The sequence below is a fragment of the Myotis yumanensis genome, unplaced genomic scaffold (assembly GCF_028538775.1).
Source record: "Myotis yumanensis isolate MYYU_CA2020_CCGP unplaced genomic scaffold, mMyoYum1.0.hap1 SCAF_5, whole genome shotgun sequence".
NCBI lineage: Eukaryota > Metazoa > Chordata > Mammalia > Chiroptera > Vespertilionidae > Myotis > Myotis yumanensis.
In genome coordinates, this window is record NW_027223756.1 from 67,846,539 (window position 1) to 67,867,008 (window position 20,470).

General features: G+C 41.8%; 1 protein-coding gene across 4 annotated transcripts in view; it reads right to left on the bottom strand.

Moving 5' to 3' along the window:
- Positions 1-20,470, bottom strand: part of NEK1 (NIMA related kinase 1) — a 142,983-nt gene that overhangs the window by 27,014 nt on the left and 95,499 nt on the right. For 3 of the 4 annotated variants that reach the window (XM_070415458.1, XM_070415455.1, XM_070415456.1), the window contains 4 exons: positions 16,735-16,866; positions 13,788-13,853; positions 13,477-13,705; positions 3,737-3,889 (listed from right to left, as the gene is read on the bottom strand). In XM_070415458.1, the coding sequence (XP_070271559.1) occupies positions 3,737-3,889; positions 13,477-13,705; positions 13,788-13,853; positions 16,735-16,866 (580 nt within the window). The remainder of the gene's footprint in view (positions 1-3,736; positions 3,890-13,476; positions 13,706-13,787; positions 13,854-16,734; positions 16,867-20,470) is intronic. The other variant, XM_070415457.1, reaches the window with a different exon arrangement.

Genomic DNA, 20,470 nt, shown 5'->3' on the forward strand with positions numbered 1-20,470 from the left:
CTAAGAATGGAGAGATATTCCATGTTCATAGATAGGAAGATTCATTATTATCAAGATATCAGCTCTTCTAGCATTATGCTAAGCGAAATAAGTCAGTCGGAGAAAGATAAATATCACATGATCTCACTCATTTGTGGAATATAATGAACAACATAAACTGATGAACAAAAATAGAGCCAGAGAAAAAAATATTTTAGAATATAATAGGAGTAATCCTGTTATTTGCAGATTTTTAATATTTCCTATAACTTTTGTGATATTATACTATGTTAGTACAGTTTTGGTAATATTATATTTAAAATCTTTTTTCTTGAAATATGTTTATTGCATGTAACATATTTAAAATCATTTTTCTTAAAATATTAATGTTTATTGCATGTAAAATAAATAAATAAATAAATAAGAATAGAAAAAGTAAAAACTTTTCTGGTAAAAGAAAAAAAAAGATATCAGCTCTTCCTAATTTGATCTATGGATTCAATGCAATCCCAATCAAAATCCCAGCAAGTTATTTTGGGAATATTGACAAATTGATTCTAAAATTTATGTGGAGAAGCAAGAAAGAAACTCTGAATAGCCAACATAATATTAAAGAACAGAGTTGGAGGAATAATATTACCTAACTTCAAGACTTACTATGGTAAATTGTGCTGCTAAAAATTCCATCCATGCTGTTGCAAAAGGCAAGAGTTCCTTCTTTTTTACCGCAGCGTAGTATTCCATTGTGTAGATGTACCACAGTTTTTTAACCCACTCATCTGTTGATGGGCACTTAGGCTGTTTCTAAATCTTAGCTATATTCACCATATTCACCATATTCACCATATTCACCATAGCAAAGATTTGGAAACAGCCTAAGTGCCCATCAACAGATGAGTGGGTTAAAAAACTGTGGTACATCTACACAATGGAATACTACGCTGCGGTAAAAAAGAAGGAACTCTTGCCTTTTGCAACAGCATGGATGGAACTGGAGAGCATTATGCTAAGTGAAATAAGTCAGTCAGAGAAAGATAAATACCTCATGATTTCACTCATTTGTGGAATATAGAGAACAACACAGACTGATGAATAGGGACAGATCCAAAGACAGAGAAACAGTGATTAGACTATTAATCCCCAGAGGGAAAGTAGAGGAGGGAGGGGGCAAGGGGAAGAGATCAACCAAAGGACTTGTACGCATGCATATAAGCCAAACCAATGGACATGGACAACAGGGGGATGAGATCATGAGTGGCGGGGGGAGGATGGGGGTTTAATGGGGGGGGAAGAGGACACATTTGTAATACCTTAACCAGTAAAGAATTAAAAAAAAAAAAAGACTTACTAAAAGCTACAGTAATCAAGAGAGTGTGGTATTGGAACAGACAAACAGATCAACAGAACAGAACAAAGCTCAGAAATAGACCACATAAATATAGTCAACTGATCTTTAACAAAGGAGCAAAGACAATTCAATGGAGAAAGAATAGTCTTTATAATAAAATAGAGGCCTGGTGCACAAAATCATGCATGGGTACAGACCCTAAGCCTAGCCTGCGATCAGGGCCATCTTCCCTGACTACCAGCAGCCAGCCCCGCCCCCTGCCTCCACCCACCTGTTCCTCGCTCGCCATCTGGCGATGGGAGCCTGCTGGCTTGGGGGAGGGGCCAAGAGGTCAGCCGTTCCCACTTGCTCTCCAACCCCACCCCTGCTGCAGGTCGTCCACTGTGTGTGGGGCGACTGGCGGGGCAGGGGCCTTGGCCTGGCACCATCCACATCCCCCACCACCCAACCCAGTTCCCTATTCACCACCGGCCTCTGGAGCCTGCGGGCCAAGGGGAGGGACCAAGAGGTCGGCCGCCCACCCACTCGCCAGTCCTGCCCCCCCACCCCAGTTCCCAATTCGCCATCAGTGATCTGAGCCTGCCGGCCAGGGAAAGGGACCAAGAGGTGGTCAGTGCACATCATAGTGACAGGTCAAGCGGTCGTTCTGGTCATTCTGCCATTATGGCTGCTGGGCTTTTATTATATAGGATGGTGCTGGACAACTGAACATCCAAAGGCCAAAAAAATGTCTAGACACAGACCCTACACATGTCACAAAATTAACTCAAAAATTGATAGCAAACCTAAATGTTAAATGCAAAACTATAAAACTCCTAGAAGGTAACACAGCAAAAAATCCTGATGATCCTGGGTTTGGCTAGGACTTTTCTGATAGGATATCAAAGACATAATCCATGAAAGAGAGAATTAATAAACTGTGCTTCATTAAAATTAAAAACTTTCCCCCCAAAATTAAAAACTTTCATTCTGTGAAAGACACTGTTGAGAATGAGAACACAAGTCAGACTGGGAAAAATTGTTTGCAAAAGACATCCTATCTAATAATAGACAAACATGGTAATTGACTGTACCTTCGCTACACCTCCCATTGGCTAACCAAAGTGATATGCAAATTAACCACCAACAAAGGTGGTAATTTGCATACTGCGGGCAGGGCGGGCCAGCGAGAGCCGCCATCCGGGCCCCCGTGTACAGCCTAAGCCCCGCCGTCAGCCGGGACCCCTGTGTGCGGCCCTGGGCGGCGGGACCCTGAGGCCGTGATCGTGATAGGAAACCAGGCCGCAGGCAAGGCGGCACCCCGGGACCCAGGAGCCACCTTGCCTGCGGCCCGTGATCGTGATCAGAAAGCCGGGCCGCAGGCAAGGCAGCACCCCAGGACCCAGGAGCCGCCTTGCCTGCAGCCCGTGATCCTGATCGTGATCAGAAAGCCGGGCCGCAGGCAAGGCGGCACCCCGGGACCCAGGAGCCTGTCAGTGAGGTCTGCAGGCGAAGCAGCGATCAAGCTATGAGGGGGAGGGTGGGGGGCGGAAGGAGCTACAGGAGCAGCTCTGGCCGGAGACTGAAGACTCCCGCCGGAGTGAGGAGCAAAGACTGAAGGCTCCAGCCACAGCGAAGACTGTGTCCAGAGCGAAGATGGAAGGCGGTGGCCAGAGTGAAGGTCTGGGTCCCAGGTGCCAGAGGAAAACTGGTGCTGACAGCCAGGGGAAAGACGGCCTATTGCACGAATCTTCGTGCAATGGGCCTCTAGTCTATATATATAAAAGCCTAAGCAATCCAACAACCCAATGACCAGTCCACTGGTTGCTATGAAGTGCACTGACCACCAGGGGGCAGACAATGCAAGAGCTGCCCCTGTTGGTCAGTGCACTCCCACGGCCAACCTCCTGCAGCCCGTCCCCCTGGCTGGCCAACCTCTTGCAGCCCCTCCCTCCCACCCAGCCAGCTGGCCTGATGGCCAAGATTGCTGGCCAGACCAGGGACCCCACCTGTTCATGAATTGTGCACCAGGCCTCTAGTAAATACATAAAGGACTCTTACACAAAATATATAAAGAACTCTTAGAACTCAACAGTAAGAAAACAAACAATCCAATTAATAAAAGGGCAAAAGCTGCCCAGTGTGTCTCAATTGGTTAGAGTGTTGTCCCAAACACTGAAAGGTGGTAGTTTGTTTCCTGGTCAGGGTACATACCCCGGTTTGTTAGTTCATGTTGTTTATTAGATTCCACATATTAAGGAAATCATATGGTATTTGTCTTTTTCTGACTGGCTTATTTCACTTAGCTTAATGATTTCCAGAGTTCCTTCTTTTTTGCAGTCACATAATATTCCATTGTGTAAATGTACCACAGCTTTTAGTTTAGTTTTTAATATTACTGCCAGTATAGAACAACCAGTTTATGCTTACCACTTGTAATGGTTGTGTTTTCCAATAATTCTGTCTGCAGCTGTAGTTCAGCTTCTCCAAGTATCTTTAGAACAGAATCTGTAGGGCTTTTTCCCCAGACTCTTCTTGGAGATCCTCCAGGATCTAATTTAATAACCTCTCCCACTGTATGTCCTACAAGAAAAAGATACAACTATTTCAATAAAATAACATAATACGGCATTACTAGAGGCCCGGTGCATGGATTTTTACACTGGTGGGGTCCCTCGGCCTGGCCTGTGGGGATTGGGCCCAAACCAGCTTTCCGACATCCCCTGAGGGGTCCCAAATTGCAAAAGAGCACAGGCCAGGCTGAAGGACCCCACCAGTGTACGAATCCATGCACTGGGCCTCTAGTATGCATCTAAGATCTTTGGTTAATCTCTTCCCACCCTCCCCCGTGCCTCCTTCCCTCTGAGATTCATCAGTCTGTTCCATGTTTCCCTGTCTACGGTTTCTGCTCCTGTGTTAAGCATCTGTCCCCTGGTGGTCAGTGTGTGTCATAGCTACCACCTAGTCAGCCGGTCAGCTGGTTGCTCAGGCTTTTATATATATAGACTAGGGGCCCAGTGCACAAATTTGTGCACCTTAAGAGGAACTGTGGGCTGCGAGGCTGAGGTAGGCACAGGGGCATCTCCACCCAGCCCCTTCTGTTGCGGCCCCCAGTCCCCTGGCAGTCCCGCTCTAGCCACCACCGCTTCCACACACTGATGGTGCAAGCAGCAGTGCAAGTGGGGCCAGAGCCAGCAGTGGCTGCGAGTGGTGGCTGCCAGCCCTGATTGTCCCTCAGGAGCAGGGGGAGATGGAGAAGCCCTGAGGGGCAATCAGGGCTGGCAGGCGCCACTCACACCCGCTGATGGTGCCGAGCGATTGGGGCCGGCGCCAGGCGCCAGCAGCGGTTGCGAGTGGTGGCTTCAGTGTTGGCAGTGGGTGTGAGAGGGGCAGGCGCTGGCAGCAGGTGCAAGTGCTGGGAGGGACCGTGGCGCGTGGGAACAAAAAATTGTCAGTAACCAGCAGAGGCATGCCCCAATGACAGTGACTGGAGCCCTGCCTTGGTCTGGCACCCCCACTCACCTGCTCTACCATCCCGCCACGGCCGATGCCCGCCATGTTCCATGCTCTGCTGCCTGCTACCGACACCCACCATGTTCCACCCGCGCCCCCTGAGGGTCAGCACATATCATAGTGACTGGCTGTTTGGTTGTTCTGCCATTTGGTCTATTTGTATATTAGGGTTTTATAGATATAGATGAGGCAGATTCATGGTCTTCTATCCAACTCAGTACTTCATGAGAAATAAAGGTTATATCACAAACAGCATATGATGATGATGCTTAAGAAAAGACTTTCACGCCGAAACCGGTTTGGCTCAGTGGATAGAGCGTCGGCCTGCGGACTGAAGGGTCCCGGGTTCGATTCCGGTCAGGGGCATGTACGTTGGTTGCGGGCACACCCCCAGTAGGAGATGTGCAGGAGGCAGCTGGTCGATGTTTCTCTCTCATTGATGTTTCTAACTCTCTATCCCTCTCTCTTCCTCTCTGTAAAAAATCAATAAAATATATTAAAAAAAAAAAGAAGACTTTCAGGAAATGAATGATGAAACAACTAACACCAGTAATAAAAATATATCTATAATTACTTTTTAAATACTAAAGAATTTTAGGGACTATAAAAATAAAAAATATATATATTATGTTTCTATAAAAATTTTACTTGAGAAAATAAAAAAACTAATATAATTGAGCAATTATTGGGAGAGCACAAAAAAGATAAAATGTAAATTAATTTTTTCTATGAATTTAATTGAAGAGAACAGAAAACAAATACTAAGCTAAATGTACTGATGGATTAAAAGTAGAGAAAAGTATAGCTAAGAAATTTTGTTTTATTTTCTTATATATCTTAAGTAGGCCACTACATTTTCTTTTTGACAATAATAATTTTGGGTAAACTTGAAAAATAAAATTTAGGAAAGCAAAAATATGGGAAATTATCTATTGAAGTTTGAATTTTCAGAATGTTTGTTAATAATACATTTAGCACTTAGGTATCTAGCAGTAATAGATAGAATATAATTTTATATAAAAACCCTGGGTGTAACATTACGTCCAGAACCGCGACTAACCGGAAGGAAGTCAGTCCTGCAGGGGTCATCTTGGAAATGGCTGCACCCTCCCCCCGAGCTGTTTCCCGGAGCTGTTTCCTGTTAGGGCAGGGTTTGAGGCAGGAACCTGCCCCCAGAGCGTAGAGGCATATCTTTATAAAGTGTGCCGCGCCAGAACAGCCAAGGGTGAACCTGAGTGGGGGCAGCTGAAAGGCTTAGAAAAGACAGACAAGAGAATGAAATCTGGGTCTCGGTGGGACGCTGCTTCTCTGAGAGACAGCGACCACGCCCATAGCCATGTCTTTATTTTATAGCATTATAGCAAAAATTTGTGCACTCGGGGGGGGTCCCTCAGCCCGGCCTATGCCCTCTTGCAGTCTGGGACCCCTCGGAGGATGTCCACCTGCTGGCTTAGGCCTGCTCCCTGGGGGATCGGGCCCAAGCTGGCAGTCAGACATCCCTCTGGCAGCCTGGCAGCCCTTGGGGGATGTCCACTTGCCAGCAGGGAGCAGGCCTAAGCTGCAGTCGGACATCCTTAGCACTGCTGAGGAGGCGGGAGAGGCTCCCACCACCACCGCTGTATTGGCAGCCGTCAGCCTGGCTTGTGGCTGAGCAGAGCTCCCCCTGTTGGAGCACACTGACCACCAGGGGGCAGTTCCTGCATTGAGCGTCTGCCCCCTGGTGGTCAGTGTGTGTCATAGTGACCAGTTATTCCCAGTCTTTCTGCTGTTAGGGTCAGTTTGCATATTACCCTTTTATTATATAGGATAGAGGCCTGGTGCATGGGTGGGGGCCAGCTGGTTTGCCCTGAAGGGTGTCCCGGATCAGGGTGGAGGTCCCGCTGGGGTGCCTTGACAGCCTGGGTGAGGGGCTGATGGGTGTTTGCAGCTAGTCACACCGCCTTCAGGGTGGGGGTCCCCACTGGGGTGCCTGGCCAGCCTGGGTGAGGGACTGATGGCTGTTTGCAGGCTGGTAAAGCCCCCCCCAGTGGGGACCCTCACCCCATGGAGGTTTGGCCAGCCTGGGTGAGGGGCTGATGGTTGTTTTCAGGCTGGCCACACCCCCTTTAGGGTGGGGGGTCCCCACTGGGGTGCCTGGCCATTCTGGGTGAGGGGCTGAGGGCCATTTTCAGGCTGGTCAAGCCCCCTGGCGACGGAAGCTCCCAGCCTCTCCTTTTTTTTAAATTTTTTATCCTGGGATTTATTTACCTTCTATAATTGAAACTTTGTAGCCTTGAGAGGAGCTCAGAGCTGGCCAGGGCAGGCGGGAGGGAAGCCTCCTGCTCGCTCCAGCTCCGTAGCCACAGCCGGCTGAAAGTAGGTATCTGGGGTTTATTTACCATCTATAATTGAAACTTTGTTGCTTTGAGTGGAGCTCAGAGCTGCCACGGCAGATGGGAAGCTTGGCTTCCTCCATCATTGGGGCAACCAAGCCTCCTGCTTGCTCCAGCTCCGTGGCTGCTGGCCGCCATCTTGGTTGGGTTAATTTGCATATAGTTGCTCTGATTGGCTGGTGGGCGTGGCTTAAGGTGCAATGAAGGTACAATCAATTTGCATGTTTGTCTTTTATTAGTGTGGATGCCACAAGGCAAAGTAAGGGCACAACCAAGATGTTTACAACATTCTCCTGGGTTTCAATCCTACTCAACTACATGCACCTGAACTCTATCAAGCCCATATTACTCAGGCATGTGTGGCCACGTGTTCGGACCATGGGTTCAAGCTCACAACTATTGCTGTTGGCTATAATTGTGCTGGGAGGGCCCTGCCCTCCAAGCTGGGACTTGCACGTGGCAATGAGAGGACTGTGCCTTCTCATCAGTCCAAGGCTTGAACCTGTCCAAAACACTGTAGTGGCTCCCCACAATAAAATTTTAATACATTATATCAGAGGTTGTGGTGGTACTGTTTTACCCACAGCGTCTACAGGAATTGCTGCAAATTTACTTCTCGATGGAAGAACCTTTCATTCCCAATATAAATGACCAATTCAAGCACTCTGAAAGTGTTTTCACTCTTAATGTGGTGTACAGGGAGATATTAGAATAAGTTTAATCAATTTATCAGTCACTGTTTGCATCACTGTTGTTTTTATATCATGTTTTTGTTGTTTTCATATCATGTTTTTGTTGTTTTCATATTATATTTTTTTCGTTTTTATATCATGCCTCTGTTGTTGTTATATCCTTTTGTTACTGTTTAATAATATATAATAAATTTATATATTATTTTCATATACATTTTACTAATTTCCTTTCATTTCTCACACTTCTATTATAGAGAAAGGGCAAATAGCAATATTAAAATATCTCCGCTAATTAATTCCCTTTAAAAAAATATATATATCTTATTGATATTTTACAGAGAGGAAGGGAGAGGGATAGAGAGTTAGAAACATCAATGAGAGAGAAACATCGATCAGCTGCCTCCTGCACAATCCCCACTGGGGATGTGCCCGCAAACAAGGTACATGCCCTTGACTGGAATCGAACCTGGGATCCTCGAGTCTGCAGGCCGATGCTCTATCCACTGAGCCAAACCGCTTAGGGCAATTAATTCCCTTTTAATGTGCACAAATTTCGTGCACCAGGCTACTAGTATGGGGTATAAGTCATAAACTTTCAATGGTACCCAAATATTTACTGATATAAATTTTTGTGTACCAGTTCTATGGAAGTAAGGACCTGAAAATTAGCAGGTAATAATCAGTTTGTACAGTCAAAAAGGTTACCAACAGGGAACCAATTTTACAAAAAGATGGTTGAAAAGAGTAGAGAACCCAAAAATAGACCTATGACTTACAGCCACTTGGTGTTTGACAAAGATGCCAAAGCAATGTAATATGTGTTTGGGGTCTCTTTAACAAAGGAAAGTAGAAAACTGAATGTCCATAAGAAAATATATATATACTTCATACCCTTCGATACAGGGAAGACCAGGTGGTCTCTCTGAGCAGAGGTAATGGAGCTGGAAGTCTAGGGTGGCAAAGTGGCTTACGTTGGCAAGAAGAGGGCTGAAGAGTAGAAAACTACACAAATAGAGAATTCAGGAGAACTGTAAAGAGCCCCTTCAAGTCTAAGCTGAATAATGATCAGCACATGTGTGAGGAAATTACTGTAGTCTAGAAAAAAGACCACCCGAAAGGAGTAGAGGGAGCAATACTTGGAGTTTACACAGGATCAGAAATAGTCCCTATTCCCACCAGCCAGAAAAGGAAATCTTATAATTCACAAGGCATCAAGTACATTACTCAGAGAGGTTTTTGACTCAGTAAAGGGAGAAAAATTAGCCACAGACTAAACATTGTTCTGGCTCAATCTAACAAAACTTAAAAGCAAGACATAAAAGGGTCAAACTTTTTACAAGTGAATTGTGTCTCAGAACAAAAAGAACAAAAATATTTACAGAAACACAAAAATACATAACACCCATCAAAGTAAAATTAACTGCTTGGCCTCCAAACAAGAATTACCAAGCCTGTATAAAAAAGCAGCAGAATTCAACTTACACTAAATAGAAAAAAAGTCTATCAATCAAAACCAACCCCCAAAATGACAGAGATGATGTTATTAGTAGATAGGGACGTTTATAACTGTCATTATGACTGAATTCCATATGTTCCACAAACTAGAGACAAGATTGCTGATGATACTCACAGATAAGGAAAACATTAACAAGATTCATATTGAGCATCTAGAAAGGAGGGCTGGAAAATATAATGGCAAACAAATCTGATGAAAACTATATACTCACAAATCCAAGAAGCTCAACAAAACCCAAGTAAAAGAAACATGAAGAAAAATGACATAAAGGTACATCATAATCAAATTTACTAAAACCATAGCTTAAAAAAAACACCATAGCTTAGTGAGAAAATCTGAAAAGCATTGAGAAGAAATAAGACATATTAATACTAAAAATGAAGACTAAGAATAAGAGAAAAAGAAAGAGCTTGGCATGTGTTAAAAGAAGTAAAAAGTGAGTACAGTGGGGCCTTGACTTACGAGTTTAATTCGTTCTGAGACCGAGCTCGTTAACTCAAATTACTCTGTCAACTCAAAGCAAAAAATCGGCTGAGAGACAGCTGGCATCTCAAAAAACTTGTTAGTCGGGACACTCGTAAGTCAAGGCCCCACTGTAGGTAGAAGTAGATAGGTCAATAGGCAAGGGGAAACCTCAGGAGAGCCTAGTGGATTATGAAAGGGACTTTGGATTTTTGTTCTAATTGCCATGGAAATCACTTGTTTTAAAATGGGAGAGTGATGTGATATATTTTAACCTAATTAGCATAAAATATTTTCAAGTCTCTTTTTTCATAAAGTTTCACTGACTCTAAATTGCTACCAAGTATCACCAACTTATATCTCTATTGCCCTTCACAGCTCAGCTTCCTTAAAAGGTTCTAAAATTTTTTTAATTTATTGTCTAAAGATTTACATATGTCTCCTTTTTCTCCAATTGACCCACCCCTGGCAAGCCCCCACCACCCCAGTGTCTGTGTCCATTGGTTAAAATTTTTTTTTTTTAATTTCCTCAACTTCCATTTGCTTCTTAATTCCTAGGCTCTATTTCTGCCCCTGGCACTCTAATGACACTGCTTTTATCAAGATCACAATGCCTTTTCCTGGACAAAACCAATGTAAATTTTTAGCCTCAATTTGTCATCGTTCTTTCTTAAGTCTTCTCTTTTTCCTTGTAATCCAAGCCACACTCTCAATTTTCCTAACTCTAAATGTTCCTCATTTTGTCTTCAAAGTTTTTCTTCCTCTGACAAACTTCTAGAAGAGTTTCACATAAAACCCTTATAGGCCTGTCTCCAAATATATCTTACAAGTGCCCTCTTTTCTTTATCATCTTTCAGCAACTCTGTGAAAGTTATCAATACTTTTCGTCTATATTAGTACAAGGCCTCTAAAAACTGGTCTCAAGGACTTTTTAATCCTGAGTAAGATGGAATAGGATACTGGATTGTGCTATTGCCTAAATAACCAAAACAATTGAGAAAAATATCTAAAACAACAATTTCAAGACACATCACCAAAAAATGCCATGTTATATAGAGAGGCACAAAGGTAAGAATCAGATTTTTAGTCAGAAACAATGCAAGTAAGAAGACAGTGGAGCAACATCTTTAAAGCACTGAAAGACAAAACTGCCAACCTAGAACTCTATTCCCAGAGAAAATATCTTTTAAAAGTTAAGGTGAAATACTCTTCAGTATAAAAAGTTGAAAGAATCTATCGCCAATATTACAAAAAAAATGTTAAAATAAGTCCTTTAGCCAGAAGGAAAATGATACTACGTGGATATGTGAACCTAAACAAAGACATTAAAAAATACTAGAAATTGCCATTACACAGATAACTATAAAGACTAATTTTCTTAGTATTTAAATCTCTTTAAGGATAATTACATTTCAAAGTCTTGGGAAGATGAAGTAAGCATCAACCTGTGTCTCTCAATACAGCTGTAGAAGCCAGGACGAAATGCATAAGCTATTAAGCTATTTGAAAACTCTGAGATGCAAACAGTAGCAGCCAGATTAGGGAAGAGGACAAAAATTCAAAGTACCACCAGTCTGATGATACTATTATGCTCCCCGCCCCGCCCCGTCCCCCATCTATTATTCCCCAGTCAGGATTCAATATGCCAGAAAACCATTAATGGCACACTGTTTGAAGACCTCTCTCAATAAGGGTAAAGCTCATACTGTTCAACACAGCCAGTGTATAAAACCCTTCATGATCTGGCCCTGCTTACCTCTTCCAAGGTTTCTTGCTTGCCATTCTTTGTCTTGAATTCTGAACTTTGCCAACCATGCTGAATTATATCCATTCCCTGCGCTTCACATGCTCTCGTAATTATCAGTCCTACTAATTCTCTGCTGCAAACACTCTGCTTAGCTTTGGTTTATTTAGCTAACACTTTTTATTTATTAGCACATCACTGTTTCCAAAAATCATTTTCTTAGCTCTCCCAAGACTGATTTATGCCCTGGGATACATATTCTTACAGTGCCTTATGATTATTTCCTACCACATTATTTATCAACTATAATGAATTGCCTCTTTTCTTGCCTCCCTTTCCACTAGACCAGGGGTGGGCAAACTTTTTGACTCGAGGGCCACAATGGGTTCTTAAACTGGACCGGAGGGCCGGAACAAAAGCATGGATGGAGTGTTTGTGTGAACTAATATAAATTCAAAGTAAACATCATTACATAAAAGGGTACGGTCTTTTTTTTTTTTTTTTAGTTTTATTCATTTCAAACGGGCCGGATCCGGCCCGAGGGCCGTAGTTTGCCCACGGCTGCACTAGACCCTAACCTCCTTGAGTGGAGAGAATATGTCTTAACCATTATGTATCCTCACTGCTTAGGAGTATGTGGCATATAATGGAATTCCATAAAGAATTGTTTCCTCAAAAAATTAAACATGGAACTGCCATTTGAGCCAGTGATTCCACTTCTACGAATATATCTTAAGAAACCTAAAACACCAATCAGAAAGAATGTATGCATCCCTATGTTTACAGCAGCACAATTTACAATAGCTAAGATGTGGAAACAGCCCAAGTGCCCATCAGATGAGGGGATAAAAAAACTGTAGTACATTTATACCATGGAATACTATGCACCTGTAAAAAAGAAGGATCTCTTACCATTTGAGACAGCATGGAGGGACCTGGAGAGTATTAAGCTAAGCAAAATAAGCCAGTCAGAGAAAGACAAGTATCACATGATCTCACTCATATGTGGAATCTAATGGACAAAATAGATCCAGAGACATGGAAGCATGGAACAGACTGTGGAATCTCAGAGGGAAGACAGGGGTGTATGGGTGAGTGGGAAGAGATCAACCAAAGAACTTGTATGCCTATATGCATAACCCATGGACAGAGACGACAGGGTAGTGAAGACCTGGGGCGGGGGGTGGGGGGCATCCTAGATGGGGTCAATGGGGGGAAAAAGGGAACATATGTAATACTTTCAACAATAAAGATTTTTTTTTTAAAAGAACTGTTAAAATAAGTAAACAAATGCTGTGGAATCTTTGGGCTTTTCTCCATGGTAAGAAAGAATTCTACAAAAATAGTCCATTAAAAAAAATTACTTAAAACTTTAGACAGAGGTCAGCCTCGCTCTTTTAGAATATTAGCTCCAAAGAGCACATATCACTTCATTCATTCACGGTTATATCTCTATCTAGTGCCTGGGAAAATGCAAGACAATAGTAAGTGCTCATAAATATTGCTGAATAAATATATTATTGAGATCTTCTTAATAGTCCTGCTAAATCCCTAAGGGACCTTTCTGAGATTTTGTCAGTTTACTACTCTAGTTCGCATCAAGAATTATTCCTGGAACAGATTAGAAAGGGTTAAAGTAATACAATTTAAATAGTATATATCATTAGTCCCCCCGCTCACACTTTACACTTCTGTAATAAAAATCCTTGCTATTCTTAAGGTTGAATAGTTTTGTCCCCATGTTTCACATATATGTGAATTTCTTCCAGGTTCTCTCAATCCCTCTAAAGTGTTCTTTCCCTCAGAGTGTCCAGTCTACAAGTTTACATGTGTGCTATGCCAAAACAGGATAAAAACACTTTCATACATACTGTCAGTTGCAGAGAAGGATGTATCCAATGCAAACTCATCCAGAGGAATCACAAGTTGACCTCCTGCCTCCCACTTCTTGCGATCAGGTGAAATCAACTTTTCTTTTTCATGCTTTTCGGCATTTTCATGCACAATTACCTCACCCATATCAGGGTGACACTGATTCCCTTTTTCATCTTCTTGAGCTTTAAGATTTTGATTTAATCTCCGTAGTATTTCTCGTTTACTCTGAAACAGTTAAAATGCTGTATTTTATAATGTATATGATTAAGTAAAATGACTGAGAGAAAAAATGGAAAATTGTACCTACTGAAATGGAATTGTTAGTCTTTTGCATTTCTTCTGAGGTGTCCTGGGTATCAGTTAAACTTCTGTCCTTTAAACACAGATAGTTTCAGAGTAAGAAATAATGTTATTTTAACATTCTAACTCAAAATTTTTGTTACTTTTTGTTTTTCATTAAATTGTTCCTTGTGAGTTATTTTATTCCTGTAAATGTTAACACAACTTCCTATATTATCAGCAGTGAGAAACAGGTAATAGATTAAATATATAGTAAAACGGCCAATTCTCAATTATTTGTCATATTTTTGGATTACTGATTACCTATTTGACTATATCCTCTTCCTCTTTGGCACCTGAATTTTTTGGTAATTTTAAGTCAATAATAGAAATAAAAAGAAAATTAATTCATATAGGCTCTCAATTAGAGCTAAGGAAAGTTTTGCTGAATAAAGTAATTCAAGATAGGCCGTGTTATTTTGAAGCTTTCTTTGTTTCATGTACATATGTATGCTTATTAAGCAATACTACTAAACATAATTGAGAACTGGCTTTTTTACCTAAGCCAAGAGAGTATCAATAGTGAGTTCTGAGCCCCATGTACCAAGGATAATATAAAGTCTATTGTTTGATTAGCAAAATCATAGCAATCTTAGACACCTAGAATTTTTACATATGTGAAAAGAAGAAATTAGTGGTTATGAAAGCAAACTATATATGGAAGACTCAGAGTATGCAAGAGCAATTTTAAAAGTATAAGTAAGCAATATTTACCAAGAAAACACAAAGAAAAACCATTTAGTTACATGAATTACCTTAATTTGTAGTATTTGAGAAAAACACAAAAAAAGTACAGGGGTCAGTTTGAAAGCAATACATGTAATGAGACAAAGAGCCTTTTACCCAGTATAGTAGTCAGGAATTAGCAGTCGCTACAACCAGAGAGGTCACAGCTACTTGAGATGTGAGACTGGGTACCAGGAGGGAACCACACAGTGGTATCTAAAGTTGAAGTGAACAACGTAGTACATGCAAAGTCGTTATCAGAAAGAAGAGAGACTAATCCTACTTAAAGAACAACAGTTACTTCTATGAAGTTTTTAAGAGTGACCAAGAAACTTGTCTTTTCCTACTCAGTCTTATTTTCAAGACAAACACACAGGCTGTAAAAATTGGTGCACCAATAACAGTGTTGTCTACAAAAATTTAATGAAACTCAACTATTACAAGGCACAGACATTAATTACCAGGAGAGGAGAAATCAGGTTAATGTGTTATATTATACTGGAGGCCCGGTGCACGAAATTTGTGCATGGAGGGGGGCTTCCCTTAGCCCAGCCTGCACCCACTCTAATCGGGGACCCCTCGGGGGATGTCCAACCACTGGTTTAGGACATCCATCTCACAATCCGGGACCACTGGCTCCTAACCACTCACCTGCCTACCTGCTTGATTACCCCTAACCTCTCTGCCTACCTGCCTTATTGCCCCTAACCTCTCTGCCTGCCTGCCTGATCGTCCCTAACTGCCTGCCTGACTGCCTTATCGCCCCTAACCTCTCTGCCTGCCTGCCTGACCACCCCTACCTGCCTGCCTGCTTGCCCCTAACTGCCCTCCCCTGCTAGCCCGATTGAGCCCCCAACTGCTCTCCCCTGCCAGCCTGATCGAGCCCCCAACTGCCTCTGCCTGCCTGATCGCCCCTAACTGCCCTCCCCTGCCGGCCTGATCTCACCCCCACCGACACCCCCCTGACAGCCTAATCTCACCCCTAACTGCTCTCCCCTGCCAGCCTGATCGCCCCTAGCTGCCCTCCCCTGCTAGTCTGATCTCGCCCCCAACTGCCCTCCTCTGCCAGCCAATTTGGTTCTGATTGGTCAGTTTCTATGCCAGTCAGTGTCAAAAGCTCCACCTCCTAGGCAGCCATTGGCTCCTTACATTCACCCAGATCTGGTTCTGATTGGTCAGTTTCTATGCCAGTCAGCATCTCTGGGCCTATCAATGGGGGCTGATCAACAGCCCCGGTGGAGGCCTGGAGAGAAATGGAGGTGTGGCTGTTGGCCAGGCCAGGAGAGAAAGAGAAGCAAGTTCTGATCAATGGCTGCCAGAGGCTACAGATCAGGCCCTGCCTCTCTCTCTGCAGGCCTCTCTCCAGGCCTGATCCGCAGCCCCCTAGGCAGTCAGTGCTGGGTCTGGGCGCCCACAGCAGCCCCAGTCAGTGCTGGGTCACCACAGCAACCCAGCACTGACTTCCGGTCTGGTCGAGCCTTGGGTCGTTATGACCCTGGCTCTTTATTATATAGATGGTTCAGGAGACTTTTCCCCTTCTGTCTGATGAATTCTAGACTGAAATTCCACATCATGAACCCATTTCCCTTAACCTTAGAACAGAGTTTTCACATTTCAGATGGATACCTGGCACATTCTTCAGAGCTTAAACTTTATACTCGCCCACATATTTGTGTGTCATCCATATGGCAAGACAGATTCAGAAATAGAAGGTAAAAGAAATAACTGATGCATTAATTGTAATTATACTGACTCCTCTAACATTTGCTATGCCAAAACAATAAATGTAAATATGTCTTAAACTTTATTCCTAGAGTTAATTACTCTAAGTACCAAAGACATTATTTCTTAAAAAGTACGCCTTTGTTAATTATGAAAGCTGGGATATAAAAATGTTTTTGCTTTATTTTTGGTACATTTGTATATATATTTTATTTGTTCAATATTATTTTAAAGTAAAAGAGGGAGAGAGAGTAACTTTAAAATAGTTTTATCTACCAGGTGTTCCTAGATATAAAACTTATGAGCAGCAAGGCTCCAGAATTCAGAGTAGAGCAGACACAGAAATCTTAGGTAATTTTATTCCTAGAAAAATCTAATGGAACGTTAGAAATTAATATAACTTCATTAAATTGAATCCTTTTGATAATCTTTTGACTTTAAGGAGCTCTAAATTTTAGGAAACTTACCATACCCACTTCTTTCAAGGCTGAAGTCACAGAAATAACAGGTCTTATCTGATGCTTTGATGGCGAGCCACTTGCTTCATGCTGTCCCAAAGGAGGAGACATATCAGAACCCTTTACTCCTTTAGACACCAACTATAATAAAGAATTTAAATACACACTGGGAATTTATATTTGCAGGAAGAGATAAAAGATATATGAAGGTATATATAAGATCACTGTTTGCTTATACATTGTATCCACATATAGTTTTCTCCATTCCTCAATTTTCATGATGTAGGTAGGCATGATCAGTGAATAAAGAGAATCAACTCAGGCCTCAGATGTAAACATAATTATGTGTCATGTAGTACCAAGTCATTCTTTAATACTTTATTAACAGTATTTCATTAAGTGCTCTTAAAAACAAACTGTCTTCTAAAAGACTAAATATTAATCCTCTCACTTTAATAAACTAAAACATTTCATGGGGGAAAAAGCATTTCGTGGGAAGAAAAAATATCTATTAATCTTACACTTGAAAATGTTTCTGTAATTTGTGCAAGTTTGGTACAATCTTCTTAAAGTTTAACATCAATCACCAAACCTAAGAGCCCTCATTATAAAAATGTCAACATAAATTAGAATGGAAGAACTATTATGCACAGTGAATAAGATTTATGTCATTAAAATATCATTTGTTATATTCATATAGGTGTTCATTTTTATCTTGCCACTTAGACTCTAAACAATGCAAAGTCAGATTCTGAACCTTTAATAATACCAGGAAATGGCATTTACAGGTATGGTCACATTAATATGGCAGCAACTCTGCTCCCTACTTTTATCTCTTTTTCAAACCAATAAACACAAATTTCTGGTGAGAATACATTTCACATGCAATATTTATTGAGTATCTTCTAAGCATAAGGTAGTAATACAATTCTAATATTTAGTCTTCTGGGCTTTCATTTTACGCTAGTATATGTTGTTCAAGAGAAGATGGAAGTATCTAACACAGTATTGAAGGAAAAGAACAAAATTTGAGAAATGACTTCAAGCCTTATTATAAAGCTACAGGAATCAAGACATTATAGTATTGGTGTAAGAATAAAGAGGTAGATAAATGGAACAGAACAGAAATCAGAAATAGAGCACACAAATACAGTCAACTGATCTTTACCAATGGAGCAAAGGCAACTCAATGGAGAAAAGATAGTCTTTACAATAAATGGTGCTGAAACTAGATATCCACAAACAAACAAACAAACAAAATGTATAGACACAAACCGTACACTCTTCACAAAAATTAACTCAAAATCTATCACAGACCTAAAAGTTAAACACAAAACTATAAAACTCCTAGATAACATAGGAGAAAATCCAGATGAACTAGGGTTTGGCAAGGACTTTTTTAGATAGAACGCCGAAGGCACAATCCATGAAAAAGAGAATTGAAAAACAGTACTTCATTAAAGTTAAAAACTTTTAGTCTGTGAAAGACACAATGGAGAGAATGAGAACACAAGCCACAGACTGGGAAAAGTTATTTGCAAGATATAAACACGCAAAGAACTGTTAACCAAAATATATAAAGAAGTCTTAAAATTCAACAATAAGAAAACAAATAGCCTAGTTTAAAAAATGGACAAAACTTAATAGACACCTCACCAAAGAAGTGTACAAATGGCAAATGAGCATATGAAAAGGTGCTCCTTGCCATATGCCATTAGGAAATTGCAAATTAAAACAAATGTGATACCACTGAACTTTATCATGAGTGCTAAAATCCAAAGCACTGACAGTGCCAAATGCTTCTGAGGATGTGAAGCAACAGGAACTCTCATTCATTTCTCATGGGAATGCAAAATGGTACATTCACTCTGGAAGATGTTTTGTTAGTTTCTTACAAAACCAAGCAGTCTTACCATGTGATCCAGCAACCATATTCCTTGATATTTACCCAAAGGAGTTGAAAACTTATGTCCACATAAAAACCTGCACACAGATGGTTACAGCAGATTTATTTATAATTGGTAATACTTGGAAGCAACCAAGATGACCTTCAGCAGGTAAATGGATAAAAACAAACAAACTGGTGTGTATATATACATCTATATGGGGTATTATTCAGTGCTAAAAAGAAATGAGCTAATAAGCCATGCAAATTTATGGAAGAAACTTAAATGCATATTAACTCAGTGAAAGAAGTTAACCTGAAAAGGCTACATACTGTATGATTTTAACCGTATGACATTCTGTAAAAGGCAAAACTATGGAGACAATAAAAAGATCCGTGGAGCCCTAGCTTGTTTGGCTCAGTGGATAGAGCATCAGCTTGTGGACTGAAGGGTCCCAGGTTCGATTTCAGTCCAGGGCACTTGCCCGGGTTGCGGGCTCATCCCCAGTAGGGGGCATGCAGGAGGCAGTCGATCAATGATTCTCTCTCATCATTGATGTTTCTTTCTCTTTCTCCCTCTCCCTTCCTCTCTGAAATCAATAAAAAAAATACACATTTTTTTTAAAAGAAAAAGATCTAGGGGTTGGAAGGGGAGTAAAGGTGGTGGGAGGGATAAATATACAGAGTACAGAGACTTTTAGGCTAGAGAAAATACTCTGTATGATATTATAATGACAAATACATGTCATTATACATTTGCTCAAACCCACAGAGTATAGAACACCAAGAGTGAAACCTAATGTAAACTATGGACTTTGGATGGTGATGTGTCTGTGTAGGTTCATCAATTATAACAAATGTACCTGGTAGAGGGTGGTTATAATAGGGCAAGTTATACATGTGTGAGGCAAGAGTTATATGGGAAACCTTTGTACATTCCTTTTAATTTTGCTGTGAACCTAAAACTGCTCTAAAAATTAGTCTTTAATTTAAAAAAAAGAGAAGAAAATAGTCTTAACTCCATAGTTCAGTATTTCAGTATTGTGGAGAAAGTATGCTGATGTTTAAAACATCTAACCTATATAATAAAAGGCTAATATGCAAATCAACCGAACGGTGAAACAACCTGTCGCTATGATGCGCACTGACCACCAGGGGGAAGACACTCAATGCAGGAGCTGCCCCCTGGTGGTCAGTGTGCTCCCACAGGAGGAACACTGCTCAGCCAGAAGTAAGTGCAGCGGCAGTGGCAGGAGCCTCTCCTGCCTCTATGACAGCGCTAAGGATGTCCAACTGAAGGCAGTCAGACATCCCCCAAGAGCTCCCGGACTGCAAGAGGGTACAGGCCTGGCTGAGGGACCCCACCCCCACCCCAAGTGCACGAACTGCATGCACCAGGCCTCTAGTATATATATAAAAGCCTAAGTGACCGTTACGACCGAACAATCGGTCGACCAGTTGCTATGATGCGCGCTAACCACCAGGGGGCAGGTGCTCAATGCAGGAGCTGCCCCCTGGTGGTCAGTGCACTCCCACAGCCCCTCCCCCAGAGCCAGCCGCCCTCCCCACCACGATGGCCCTGATCAGAGGGCCAGCCGGCCAATGTCCCATGGTACCTCCCGCAAGCTGGCCAGCCCCTCGACCAGCTGACCAACCTCCTGGAGTCCCTTCTCCTGGCTGGCCCCCCATAGGCCTTGATTGCCGGCCAGGCCAAGGGACCTCCACCAGTGCACGAATTCGTGCACTGGGCGCCTAGTATTATATATAACTTTTTAAAAATTAGAGTTCTTACAAATGACTATAATCTCCTTGAAAGATTATATAGAAATATTTTGAAACTTTATGATTATCTTATCATAG